The following is a 14462-nucleotide window of genomic DNA, read 5'->3' on the forward strand; positions in this document are numbered from 1 at the left end:
ATCCCCTTGGGCTGAGGGTCCTGCACAGCAATTCCAAAGATACCAAACTCTCTCCCAGCTTCCATCATTTTCCTCAAACACCACTTTTGTCTCCTTCTCCAGCTTGTCTCCACATCCCAGCTCCAATGAATCCATTCCTGATCCCTTTTTTCTCCCTTTTTTCAGCCACCTCCATTTTCATGGTCATCCCTCCTCCTTTTCAACAATTTCCCACCTTCCATGATTTCCGTTCAGGAGGCACTGAGAGATTTGGGACTACCAAAAATTGTCCTTGTGCTGGGAATTCGAGGGCTGTGGTCAATTTAGATTGGAAAAAAAAAAGGAAAAATTTCTTCCTGGAAAAGGAAAGGATGTCCAGGGAAGTGGTGGAATCACATCCCTGATGTCATTTAATTCCTGACATTTTGTTAGCACAAAATTAATCTTCAGGATCCTGCAGCTGCCAGAGCAGAAAACAACCCAGAGTTCCCTGAAAAGTCTGGGTTTTCTTGATTAATTTGATGGTCTTTATGTTATTATTTGATAATAAAGCTCATAACAAACACAGGGAATGTGCAGACAAAATACAGAGTCAGTTTGGAATCATGGGCAAGGGTCAAGCAAATTTTGAGGAGAGCGTGTAATTAATGACAAGACTAAATTAATATTGACAGCTTGGGAGTTAAAAATTAAAATTTCAGCAGCACAGGAGCACAAGGTCTGGCTGTCTCAAAATTAATCATTATTATACAGCAAAAAAAGTCTTTCCAGGAACAAGAAAATCACAATCCTCACCCAGCTAAAAGTTACAAAATCTGAAAAATCCACTTGAAATCTAAAAATTGCAAATTCTATTTGAAATCCATTTTAAAAAAAAATGCCATTTCTATTGAAACCCATCTGAAAAAATCCAATTTTTATTTGAAATCCATGCAAAAAATTGCCAATTCTATTTGAAACCCATCTGAAGAATTCCAATTTTTATTGAAACCCATCTAAAAAATTGCAATTTCTATTTGAAACCCACCTAAACATTTCCAACTCCACTTGAAAGCCATCTAAAAAAATTGCAATTTTTATTTGAAACCCATCTAAAAAAACCTGCCAATTCTATTTGAAAACCACCTAAACATTTCCAAAATCCACTTGAAAGCCATCTAAAACAACTGCAATTTCTATTTTAACCCCTGGTGCAGTTACCTCTAAATGCCTGTGGAACAAGCCCTGCCCAGTTCAGTGGCTCACAGAAATATTAGGACTTTAAGGTGGGATGTCCACATGGGTTTTTTGGGGTTTTTTTTTTTTTGAGGAGAAAGAATTTTAACCATGGCAAAATGGTTTTTGAGAGAGAGTTTGCACTGGAGATGATCCACAGGGCTTCCCTATCCCACAGAAAGATGGAGAGAATGGATAGATATTTCTAAAAAATGCAGAATTAGGACACAAAAATTATATTTTAAAAGATCTACGAGCAAGCCAGAGAAATAAATATAAGAATTAACTCTATAATTCTTCACTAGAAGAAAACCCAGGTTTAATGAAGTCTAATGAAGATCCATCCTCATGACAGTGACAAAACAAAGATCCCATCAAGTTTCCTACAACCTTTTTGCTTATTAATTGTTGAAATTTAATTGGAGGCAAGAGCTCATCTGCCTGAAGGACTGACAGAGGTGTCTGTTAATATTTCCACCCCTGTGAGACTTTGTGAGGTATTCTGGAACGTTTGTACTTCTGCTTTTATTAAGTATTAAATGCTAAAAAGGAATTTTAGGTGTAGAAGTTTTCTCATCCACTGGGTTGCGTTTTATTGGCCAACAGAGTTAAGTTGGGGAAAAAGGAAAAGGGGAAATTTCAATGTACACACTCAAATCCTGCTGCCTCAGGAAAATCTGACACCTGCATTTCTTTTTTTCAGTCCAGAAATTAAACAAGTGAGAACTTTTCTGCTGTTTCATTCTTACAGCAGCTCTTCAGAGGATTTCTTCCCTTTTGCTTTCTTCTTTCTTGCAGTTCAATCTTCCCACTTCTGCTTCCACATCCCAACCCTGAGCTTTGCTGCTGCATGCAGACTGAATCAGCTCCAGGGGAGCATTACTTTACACAAGAAATAAAGCAAAATGCTGGAATGACACAATTTCCTCCTTTTTTTTAGGTCTTGGACCACATCAAATCTTATGAATGAATTCGATTCTTTTTGCCAGACAGTTACTGGAAGACATAATGCTTCCTAAACATGGATTTTTGGGACTCTGAGGGAGACTCACAGCTTACTGGGTGGATTTTTAATCCCCAGATTTCCCTCATTTCCTTGAAGTCACTTCCCAACTATTTCTCCTGCTGCAGAACCACATTGCTGAAACCTGGGTCTTTTTCTTCACAGTTCTACATCAAATATCCACAGGGAACTTGAACTGAGAGTTGAGGATTGAGTTTTTGCAAGAAGAAATGCACTCAGAGGTGGCTGCTTTGACTCCAGGCTGGGAGGGGTTTGCTCAGCCTCTATTTGTTGGGCTCACAGCTGGTTTGGTCTCCAGCAGGTGCAGGAAGGGACAATTCCTCAGTCCTGGCACGTTTGGGTGCTGGGGGAGCTTGGAGGCTCTCATCAGATGGCAATGGCTTCTCTGGAAGAAGCATAATACAGGAAAATCATTTCAAATTAATAAATTCAGATTATAAAAAAAAAAACCCCAATCCTGGTCTGAGAGAGTCCAGCACCTGAAACAACATTAAGCTGGAAGTACAAAAGTCTTTAAGAGCTGGAGAACATCAAAATCCATGAATTTGGATTCAGCCACGAATTTATCCTTGGTTTCACTGCTCTAAAACTGAAGGGACAGTCACAATCAGCTGCTCCAGGGCAGGGAAAACACATCTCATACTGCCCAAAGCACCTTTCAGACACATCAGAACAATGAAGAAGCTTTAGAATTGGCAATCAAAGTGAGGATTTTTTACAATAGAAACCTATAATGGAAAAATCTGACTGGGAAGAGACTTGGCTGGTGTTCAGAGCCACAAAAACTCACCATGTTCCTGTTCTGAGGAAGCAGGGGTGGGAGTTGGGTCTGGATATGCAGAGGTTGGGGTATCTGGCTTCAAGGAAATCAAGTTAATTCTCCTTTAAAAGAGCAGAAAGAATTAAATTGCTTTACAGATATCATTTCCACTCCAAGACTTAATTCATATACATTCAGTTAACTGCAAAGGTAATTCAGATCTATTTTATTGCACATTTTCCTTTCTTTTTACAAGCTGAATGCAGAATTATCCACTTCCAACCTTCCATCACCTTCCACTGCAGCAGGGTGCTCAGAGCCTTGACACAATCAATACCTGGATTATTGGCAATTTCTAAAAAATAACAACCTTTAGGAAGTCACTTTATCAATGTTTTAAGTCCCACACTGAGGCCCTGTCTAGACTTGTATTCTTCTTCAAATACTCTTTGGCAGAAGGGTGTTTAAACAGTTCTTGGCAGCTGAAGGCTTCAGGTACCAGTTTTGTACAGAAAATTGGATCTGAAGACAGAATCCCAGAATATTCTGAGCTGGAAGCGACCCATGAGGATCAAAATCCAACTCCTGGCCAGGACAGACACCTTCTGTTGTGAAGGGTCAGGTGAATTTGCTGCCTCCTACTTCAGGCAGAAACCTAAAATGTCCAGGAGACATTTTGACCTCTCATCTGCATCACAACAAAAAAAAACTCCCCATCAAGAGAGCTTCCACTGAGAGCCAGGGCTGGGAACTTGTGTGCAAAGCTCAGCCTTTAAACACAGCACAAGCACAGCTTGTCTTGGCCCCTGTATTTACAGCTGGAAGAGACAGGCACCAGAAATCTCACCTGGGTGTTTTGAAAGAGGACTGCAGAGTGGTGAAGGTGACCCTCCTGGGCTGGGGGCCTCTGCTGCTCTGGGGGGCTTGGCTGCTTCTCCTCTCCTCTGAGGATGACACTGGGGTGGATTTGATGCCAGCAGGGGTGGAAGGAGATGACACTGGAATGGATTTGATGGCAGCAGGGGTGGAAGGAGATGACACTGGGGTGGATTTGATGGCAGCAGGAGTGGAAGGAGATGAGACTGAGGTGGATTTGATGGCAGCAGGAGTGGAAGGAGATGACACTGAGGTGGATTTGATGGCAGCAGGGGTGGAAGGAGATGACACTGAGGTGGATTTGATGGCAGCAGGGGTGGAAGGAGATGACACTGAGGTGGATCTGATGGCAGCAGGGGTGGAAGGCAGCTCCTTCCCAGCAGTGCTGGGAGTCCGGGGTTGCAGTGGGGGATCCTTGCTGGGAGGGGTCCCCTCTGCCAGCCTGGAGCTTGGGGAAATCACTTTGTGGGATTGGCTCTTCTTGGCTTTCTTGTCTGCTGCTGCACCAGGAGTCCTGACAGGGATCTGGGGCTTTTCCTTCAGGGGCACCCCCAGCTCATCCTCCTCGAAGGTGACGAAGGAGCAGTACCCATCCGTGGAGGAAATAGCCAGGAAGGATCCATCACTGGACCTGGTTGGGATTTATTTTTTTTTTTCATTAATGGCCAAGATTTTACTTCAACCCAACTGATTAAGAGCCATAATTCTCTTGATTTACAGAGCAAAAAGAGATGGGTTTGCTGCTCAGACACTGAGAGACCACGTGAGTGTCATAAATTAAATACAAACCCAAGGCAAGACTCAAAGTGAGTCAAAATTAGACACGGAAAAAGGCCATTTCCCCCATCACAAGAAACCTCAGGAATACAATTCCTTACCATGAGATGTCACTCAGGGTGTGGTAATGGATGTTGGAGACATAACCAAAGGGGAAGGACTGCTCAGTGTCATAAAAAAGCACTGAATCTTCTGAAGCAACAGCAAACACCAATCGATAGGGGAGGTTGAACAGGGCAGGGGGAGACTTGGGACTGATTTCATCTGCAAAGAAATCAACAGGGAGAGTTCTCTTGGATTTATTGCAAGATAGGGATTGCACTTAGCCCATAATTTAAATAAAATAAAGTATCAGCGATCAGGATAAACACTGAGCAGACAGCTCTTGCATAAAACGTTAAATTTAATGTTTCTGTTGTCTGAAATTTACTCTTTATTTTTTTTAAATCGATTTCTGGATTTCTTTCTTTCTGGGTTTCTTTCTCCCTCTGCATTGCTACTGGATTTTTATTTTTTTTTAATTTTTCCTTCTGTTTTCCAGCTGGAATTTTTCAGCATATTTATATGAATTTTAATATTAAAGTCTCCCTTTAGAGGAGCTCCAGAGACCAACTGCAGACCCTCATCTCCTTCCTTTGCAACACCATGGATTTAAAATTATGATGGAAATAAAGAACAGGTAAATCCTGTAAAGAATATTACAAATGTAACCTTTAAAGAAAGGAGCCAAGCTCTGCCTTTTCACCAGAATAATGCCAGTCTTGTTAAAACATAAACACTCCTGGACCCACAATAAAGCTGGATTAAATAAATAAGAAATAAATTCCTCACACAATCCTGTCCCCAGCTCAGAATTCCTGTTCTGCCCAGTAACACCAGCACTGCTTCCTTGAATAAACACCAGTGATTGCAGCAAACCATTCCAACTCCCTGTGATGTGGGCAGCTGAGACTAACAGGAATTATTTCACTGCATGGCTCCTCTGGTGCTAAACCAGGTGATTTAATTTGAACCCAAAATGGTTAACAGCTCCAGGAAAACATTTCACAGTGTTTCTGCAACTCGAGAAACACCAACATTTAAAAGCCACTCACGAGGGACTTGAGGTGAACTCAGAAGCAGGAAAAGAGCTCCTCAGATGTGGCACAGCAATGTCTGAGAGGAATGCTGAAAGGCTGGGGGGGTGAAATAAGTGTCCAGCCACATCCTTTTCCCACATTTGCTGGGAGTTCCCATTCCCTGAAGCTTCCCATACCTTTAGCAGAGGCTCCTCTCAGCTCAAAGTACACAGGACAGCAGCGAACAGCCAGAGTTCCCTTGCCAGGGCAGGGCAGGTGACCCACGGGCCTTCAGAGAGAACCACGAGTTCACAAAACACATCTGCACCTTTTGAACTGCTTATTTTTTTACATAAAAAACAGGTTTTTAGCTCGATAAACCCATCTACCTTTTGAGGTTTTTCCTGGAGAAAACATAGGTGGTGTTTGTAACGTTCTCTCCTGACTCCACACAGCCAGCTGCAAAAACAACAACAAAAAAATTCCAAATTATTCATCACCTCAGAGAGCTCCTGAGCACACACCTTGTGTCCATAAACATTCCAATTCCTGGGAATTAGGCTTCTCCATAAACACTCTCATTCCCAGGAATTAGGTTTGTCACTTGAGTAAAAGCTGAGTACAACTTAAAAAGGCATCCCAAATATTTATTTAGTGTTGGTTTTCTTTCCCTTATGCACTTCCCTCCTCAAAGCTGCTTTTTGATGTTGCCAGACATCAATAAAAGCAGGGTTTGGGCAGGCACACACTGATCCCTCCTTGCAGGGCTGTTTTTACTCTGAATGCAGAATGTTCTGAGGGAAGACCAGTCAAAAACCCCACTCATTACTCTTCATTTCTATTTTGAGACTTCTGCTGTTGCAATTTATTCAGCAAAACGCCATAAATATCACTTTTATCACAGGAGAATGACGACGTTGTGGATTGTTAATGGGGATTATTGTGGAGTTGGTTTTATTTTTTTTAAATAGGGAGAATGAAGAATGGCTTAATTAGGATAAATCAGCATCCCTGAGATGCAGGAAATATTAAGGAACAGTCAGATGAGGATAGAATAGGAAAGGGGCTGAGCCTGGAGAAAAGGAGGCTCGGGGGGGAGCTGGTGGCTCTGCACATGTCCCTGACAGGAGGGGACATTCCTGTTGGGCTCTGCTCCCAGGGACAAGAGGAGAGGAACTGGCCTCAAATTTCACCAGGGGAGGCTCAGCTCGGCCAGCAGCAGGAATTTCCCCATGGAAAGGGTGCTCAGGCCTTAGAGGAGCTTTGGAGTGCCCATCCCTGCAGGTGTCCCCTGGAGGTGGCACTCAGGGTGACAAGCTGGGCATCGAGCACAGCTTGGATTCCACGACCTTGGGCATCTTTTCCAACCCTCAGTGACACAACCCCGAGGCACAGGAGATGTCCCCACACCTGGAGTGAGCAGGTAGGAGCCATCAGGAGTGAAGCTGAGCCGGCGGAAGAACGACTTCATGCTGTCATCATGAAACATCCGAAAGCTCCTGACCTGCAGCAGGGAGAAACAGGATTGTGGAGAAGGCCAGGAATGTGCCAGCTGCAATCCCAGCGAGGCAAAACATCCACTTGGAAGCTCCAGCCTGATGGAACTTTTGAAATAAAACCTTTTTAAAAGCCTTCAAGCTCTCCAGAAATTCTTCACAGCTAAGGAAAATAGTCCTTGATCCCTCCTGAGCTGCAAAGTGAAACACCCCCAGAGGTGTCACCTTAAACCAGCCATCAAAAAATAGCCATAACCTGGAGAACAACATTATTTAACACCCACTGTTGCTCAGGCATCTCATTCTAACCCCAGGATTAGAGGCTGAAACAGAACTTCTCTCATGGCAAAGTGCCTGCTGCTCTCAGGCCTGCTCTGCAGTGTCTATAAAACTCTGACAAATGTTTTCCCCCCGAAAAAAGAAAAGGAGTGAATAGAAGGAATTAAGAAAGTTATAGCCAGCTTGGAGGTGTTATTTTATTATCATTAAAGCTGTTTGGGAGGGGAAAAAAAGCTCTTTTTTTCTCTCTTTGGGTTAGAATTTCCTAAATCAACCTTAATTCACATTTTTCCTCAAAATCTAACTACCTTCTTGAAAATTCCAGGTTGTTAACTTTAAAATACTATTACTATGTCACCTCCATTACTACTTCCAGGTATATTTGAAGCTTTTCCTGTTAAGAACTATTTTTTTACACCCTATTTTTAACTTTTACAGCTAAGGGATTGTGTTACTGCTTCAATCAGCAAGAAAGTTTGGGGATGTGGTTTTGGGGTGATGATGGTGGGAGTGGATGAGTGTGGAAATCTCTTCCAGCCTTGATGACTCTGTGACACAGATGATGCCTTAAGCTTTAGCTTTCAGATTTGTAGATTCTGTGGTGCCCAGGGGTGCAGCTCTGAGCTCACAGTCAGTGTCACTCAGCTCTGCACACAGCAGGGACACAAAACAAATCCTTCTCCTGCTGCACACCAAGGACACCTGGGACAAGTTTTCAGGCCCCAAAGCACAAACAAGGGTGGGCTGAGGAGAGAGAACAAGAAGGATGGGACTGCATCACCTGGGGCTGGAACTGGACAATTCAACCCCAGTGTGCAAATGGACCAAAACTTATCAAAGTGTGAGACTTCATTTTGGGTGTAGCCCTGGCCAGGCTCTTCTCCTGCCCAAGGTGTGTCCTAAAGGCCTTTCAATAAATATCTGCTTTATTCTCTTAGCTCTGTCCAGTCTCTGTTCCAGCTCAGCCTTCCCAAGGCATCATAGGAATTATCTGAATGGAAAATATCCCATCCTTTAGTTTCATGGCACAGGAAGTTCAGATAAAACAGCCCCCAGCAGAGTTTGCAGAGCCATGTACCTCTCCTTCAGCTCCTGAGCCCGATGGCATCTTGGTGACATTGAAGGCCACTCGCTTGGTCTGGGTGCTGTAAACTCTCAGGACCCTGTGTGGGAGAGCAGAGTCAGCCAGCAGGGAATCATGGAATGCTTTGGGTGGGAAAGGGACAGGAAAAACCAGCCAATTCCATGGGCAGGACACCTCCCACTGTCCCAGGCTGCTCCAAGCCCCAATGTCCAACCTGGCCTTGGGCACTGCCAGGGATCCAGGGGCAGCCACAGCAATATGGGAATTCCAGCCCAGCCCCTGCTCACCACCACAGGGAAGGATTTTTCCCCACCATCCCACCTGAACTTGTCATTTCTCAGGTTGAAGCCATTCCCTGTGTCCTGTCCCTGCAGCCCTCGGGAATTGTCTCTCTCCAGGTTTCCTGGGGCTCCTTCAGGCCCTGCAAGGCCACCCTGAGCTCAGCCCAAAGCTTCTCCTGTCCAGGCTGAACAATCCCAGCTCTCCCAATGAGCAGTTTCCTTTCACCCCAAGTTTCCCAAAAATAAATGCCCCAGGACCTCCCTTCTCAGTCAAATATAAATCTGGACCACCAATTAAGCATTAATTAAAATTCTCCTCATGAGACACCACCAGAGGGATGGGTTTTAATGAGTAAAGAATCAATAAACCCCTGGCAATGCTTGGACTCCACAAGTCCCAGCATATGGATTTATGGAGGAATAAGGGAATTAGCAAACAGGGAACTGCCAGGCTGTTCCCACCTGCACTGCAGGTTCCTCACCTTAAAAACAATTCACTACATCTGCATCAGTCTTATCACCAGGGAAAATGCTTTAGGCTGGAAGGGACCTTAAAGATCATTTAATTCCACCATCATTTAATTGAGCAGGGACACCTTGCACTGTCCCAGGATGAATTTATCAGCTCATTAACACGACCATGCAGCACTCTCTTAAGAGTTTCAACAATGATCAATCACAAAGAACACTTAATTCCTAAAAGAAGACTCCTACAAAAGTTTATTTGCTGCTAAGAGAGACTTTAGCAATCATTTAGCACAAGCTGAAAAAATTAACTAAAAATATCATTTTACTTTCACATCAAGCTGCTCACACAACAAAGTGAGTAAAACAAAACCTCATGTTTATCTGGCAGGCTTCCTTTTAATTCATCCTCCTGGGGAAAGGAATATTCAGGGAAAACACTCAGCTCACCTGTCACAACTCAAAGTTGCAATATACTGGCCTAGAGGATCCCAGGTGACTCCTTGGACATAACTCTTGTGCTCATTAAATATTGAAACTTTCTGTCCTGAAATCGCAAACAGCTTTCAGATCATAAATTCAAACGTGTTCCCAAATATTTCACACATAAAACAAGACAAAAAAAAAAATTCGCTTCAAAACATAGGGAAATAATTCTTTAAACATAAAAGTGTTCATTGGATAGTGGCTGATAAAAATACCAGCAAAAGTTGCTTTTCAAGTGCCAGTTTAAGGTTTGTTCACTACAAACTTAATAGTTAATTAGAATTGATATTAGATTAATATTAGAACTCAGATAAGCAAAGGCAGGAGCTCACTGACCCCACTGATGTGCCACAAGGGAAGGTCTCAGAGCCAAAACATTGGTGGAACAAAGTTACAGAGAATTTTAGAAATACTTTGATGAGATGAAGTTACAGAGAGTTTTAGAAATACTTCGTTGAATACTGCCCACAGGTGGGATTTTTATTCTTATTTAAGTGTTGCTTTCTTGCTAAGAAATAACCAGAAGCTCACAAGTTTCAATGAAAATAAACAGCTTTTCAAAAGGAAGACACAAACAGAGCTGAGGCCAACACCACAAAGTGGAGTAAGGAATACAGAAGTTATTTGTGCAAGAGTTTTGGGGGGTAAAAAAATGTGTGAAGCTATTTCCTACACACTTCAAGGTGAACAGATTCCTCAGGTGTACATTTGTTGGCCTGAGAATATTTTATATCTACTTATAGAAGGGCCTCACAAACCCAGAACATCATAAAAAAAAGATGTTTCCCATTTTTTTTGGGGGGGGAAATGCCATGAGGCACTTCCAGTAGATCTGGAATTCCAAGGGATAACTGCAGCATTTACCTTTATTGACATCCCACATGATTGCTGTGTTATCCACAGAAGCAGATGCCATGTAATTTCCATCTGAGGTCCAACAAATATCATAGACATCTTCCAAGTGGCCTCTAGAAGGCAGAAGAAACCAAATTAATCATTTGAAAATGAAAAGCTACATGTAAATATGAGTTTTATCAATTTTTAGCTTAAATATATGTATATAAAGAGGGAAATAAAAAGCTCCTCTGCTGGTGCTTCAAGCACTTCTGTAACTCTTTTCACATCAATCTCAGCAGTTGCCAAGGACTGCTCCTTCAGCTTAAAACCATTACCCCCTGTCCTGTCACCACCTTATTATTTAAAATAGTTTATATTTTAAATAATATAAAACCATTACCCCCTGTCCCTCTCCCTACTTTTTCTGAGTCCCATTGGCAGGGAGTTCAAAGGATTAATATCACAGCAAGCAAAATGTAGGGAGCACTGGAGTTCTACACACACTGAAAAGCTGCACCACATGAGAAAAGCCACTGAGGAAACAAAACCACTGAAAAGAAAACCCAACTCACCAAACAATTAATTACCTCAAAGTTTTAATGACTGCCCAGTTCTCCTTGTTGAGCTGAGCTTCATCTTCATCCTGAAAAACCAACGGCTCCAGCTCTTTGCTGTCATTCAGCTTCCACAGCAAAATGACGGCGTCTGTAGAAGCAATCAGAGCAAGCTGCTTAATTCCCCACTCCCTTTTGTCCACACAAAACATAACCGAGGTGGATTTGATTTAGTTTAACTTCAGATTGATGGGATAGAGTAGAAGCAGCTCTCACCATCCCCTCCTGAGGCCAGGATCTCCCCGCTGGGAGAGAAGCGCACGACGTTCACGGCCTTGGTGTGGCGCGCCAGGTTGGACAGGAATTCCACAATGGCTTTTCCATCCGGCCCTTTCTCCACCTTCCAGATCTGGTTATGAGAGGGTTACAGCTTTCCAGGGCTGTCACAGGGTCATCAAGGTGGGAAGGGACCTCCATGATCCCCCAGGGCCACCCCAGTGCCACCAGCATCAGCCCAAGGCCTGTCCCCAAGGGCCACCTCCAGACTGTCCCTCTAAAGCTCACCTGAACTTCATCTCAGCCCTTTGGCTCTGGAGGAACCTGCCCTTGGGATGGGAGGGACCATCCTGGAGACTCCTCACAGCCCTCAAGGGGCTGAGGCTGGGAGCAGATGAATTGGGAGTTGTGGCCCCTGAACATTTGGTGGATGTGCAGGTGCCTTGGGCTTGGATTCCATGGAATGCCCAAGGTGGGAAGAGCCCCTCAGGATCCCCCAGGGCCACCCCAGTGCCACCAGCATCAGCCCAAGGCCTGTCCCCAAGGGCCACCTCCAGACTCCTCCTGAGCACTCCACAGACAGTGACTCCAAACCTCCCTGGGCAGCTCATCCCAAGGCCTGACCACTCTGCCAGGGAAATTTCCTTGCCCAATCTCCCCCCTGAGCCTCCCCTGGTGCCATTGGAGCCATTTCCTCTCCTCCTTTCCCTTGGGACACTGCAGCAGATCCTGACCCCACCTCACTCCTCCTGTCAGCGAGCATCTTTTATGTCAAAGAAAACTGACATTTTTCTAGCCCTAAAACATGTATTTAAAAAATCCCTGAAACATATGCACCATCAGGGAAAAAGAGGTCAGTTTACCAGTGAGGATGGAAAAAGCTTTATCTGAGACAACTGGAATGAACTACTACAGAGACTATTTATAACAGTATGTATTGACAAGGGGGAGTGGCTTCAAACTAATAGATTGGATATTAGGATGAAATTCTTCCCTTGGACGGTGAGGAGGGGATGGAATAGGATTCCCATATTTGCTGTGGCTGCCTCTGGATCCCTGGCAGTGCCCAAGGCCAGGTTGGACACTGGGGCTTGGAGCAGCCTGGGACAGTGGGAGGTGTCCCTGCCCATGGCAGGGGTGACACTGATGGGCTTTATGTCCCTTTCCAACCCAACCCACCCCACAATTCTACAGACAGCTGTACAATCTTACACTCTTCCCTGAAACCATCCACTCCCTGCGGCACACACCTGCCAATACGCCAATAATCCGGATAATGAAACCAACCCGATATTCCACATAACAAAACCAACCCAACATTTCGGATAACGAAACCAAGCCGATACTCTGGATAACGACACCAGCCCGATTTTCTGGCTCCCGCCGAGGCTCCAGAGGCAGGTTTATCTCACCCTCACGGCTGTGTCCACCCCAGCCGAGGCCAGGCGATTGATCCTGCCGTCCGCTCCGTGCTGGAAGTCCAGGCTGTAAACCGGCTCCTTGTTATGCCACACAATCTCGCACGTGATGACCTTCATGTTTCCTGGAGGAAAACAGAACAAACCTCACATCAATCCTTGTTCTTTGCGGCTCGGGAGGCCAAACTTGGCGCAGGTTTCTCAGGCACCGCTGGCAGAGCCTGGAATTGCGCCTCAGCCATTGACAGGATGCTTCGAGGAAGGCTGTTTCTCAAAGTTGTGATTATTACGGCTAAATGCCTGCTCGGGGATTGCAAGAGGATTGTATCAAGCGCTGTGGATAGGTTTAAGACTTGAGAGAAAAACTTTTTTCGGGGTAACAACCTCATCCGGAATTCAAACAACGAGCGGGGGCACGGGCGGCCCGGAGAAAGGCAGAGGCGCCGCCAGCCTCTAGCGGAGCCCCGAGGATCCTCAGTGGCGCTCTCCAGACCTCGGGGATCCCCAATCGCACTCCGCAGAGCCCCAACAGCCCACACCCGGGCGCGGCTCCCGCGGCTCCCGGTCCCGTGTTCGTGTTCCCGTGTTCGTGTTCCCGCCGTCCCCTCACCTGCGGCTCCCGCGCGCTCCCGCCTGGGCCCGCCCCGCGCATGCGCAGGCCCACCTCGCCCCGCCCCTCTCCGTTTGGCCACGCCCATCTCCGCCTGGCCCCGCCCCTCTCCGCTTGGCCCCGCCCCTCTCCGCCTGGCCCCGCCCCCGCCTGGCCCCGCCCCCCGTCTGGCCCCGCCCCCTGCCCCGCATGGCCCCGCCCCTCTCCGCCTGGCCCCGCCCCGCCTCCCGAGCCCTCAGGGGCGGCCGGGGGTAAAAAAAAAACCCCTCGAAAAACGTCAAAATAAACCTAACGTTTAAAAAAGCCCAGCGCTTGCACCTCCTCGAAAGAGTGTTTGTGGGTTTTGTTGGTTTCTTGGGGTTTTCTTTTAATTTTTCTTTTTTTTTTTTATTTTACAGGCCTTGCTGGGCTCGAGCGGTGTAAATATATAGAAGTCCACAAGGGTGATGATAACGTGTCCTCAAACTTGCCTGTTTCAAATGTAAACCTTTTGCCTGAAAAACATAATAATAAACAATAATAATAATAATAGTAATAATAATAATAATATACTGTTTCAAATGCAAACCTTTTGCCTGAAAAACATAATAATAATAAAAATAAAATAAAATAATAATAATATACTGTTTCAAATGCAAACCTTTTGCCTGAAAAACATAATAATAATAAACTAATAATAATAATATACTGTTTCAAATGGAAACCTTTTGCCTGAAAAACATAATAATAATAAACTAATAATAATAATATACTGTTTCAAATGCAAACCTTTTGACTGAAAAACGTAATAATAATAATAATAATAATAGTAATAACAACAACAACATAATGAGAAAAAGGCTGCTGCTTTCAGTTGTTGCCCACGGGAAGAAGAAGATGCTCGGACGAGGGGTTGAAGCCCCAAACGGCGCCCTGAGAGGTGCCCAAACCCCACACAGCCTCACACAGCAGGCGAGGGGGCAGGGAACAAAGGCAGATTATTTCTGT

General features: G+C 44.8%; 1 protein-coding gene across 1 annotated transcript; it reads right to left on the minus strand.

Moving 5' to 3' along the window:
- Positions 1-1967: 1967 nt before the first annotated feature.
- CHAF1B (chromatin assembly factor 1 subunit B) lies at positions 1968-13014 on the minus strand. Its single transcript, XM_066314181.1, has 13 exons — positions 12860-13014; positions 11448-11580; positions 11205-11322; positions 10645-10748; positions 9745-9841; positions 8543-8627; positions 7100-7193; positions 6079-6148; positions 5887-5978; positions 4733-4895; positions 3826-4485; positions 3009-3100; positions 1968-2603 (listed from the first exon to the last, which is right to left on the minus strand). Exons 1-13 carry the CDS (start codon positions 12983-12985, stop codon positions 2482-2484), a joined length of 1956 nt encoding a protein of 651 aa, XP_066170278.1. The 5' UTR covers positions 12986-13014; the 3' UTR covers positions 1968-2481.
- Between the last annotated feature and the right edge of the window lie 1448 nt (positions 13015-14462).

The sequence above is a fragment of the Sylvia atricapilla genome, chromosome 2 (assembly GCF_009819655.1).
Source record: "Sylvia atricapilla isolate bSylAtr1 chromosome 2, bSylAtr1.pri, whole genome shotgun sequence".
Classification (NCBI taxonomy): domain Eukaryota; kingdom Metazoa; phylum Chordata; class Aves; order Passeriformes; family Sylviidae; genus Sylvia; species Sylvia atricapilla.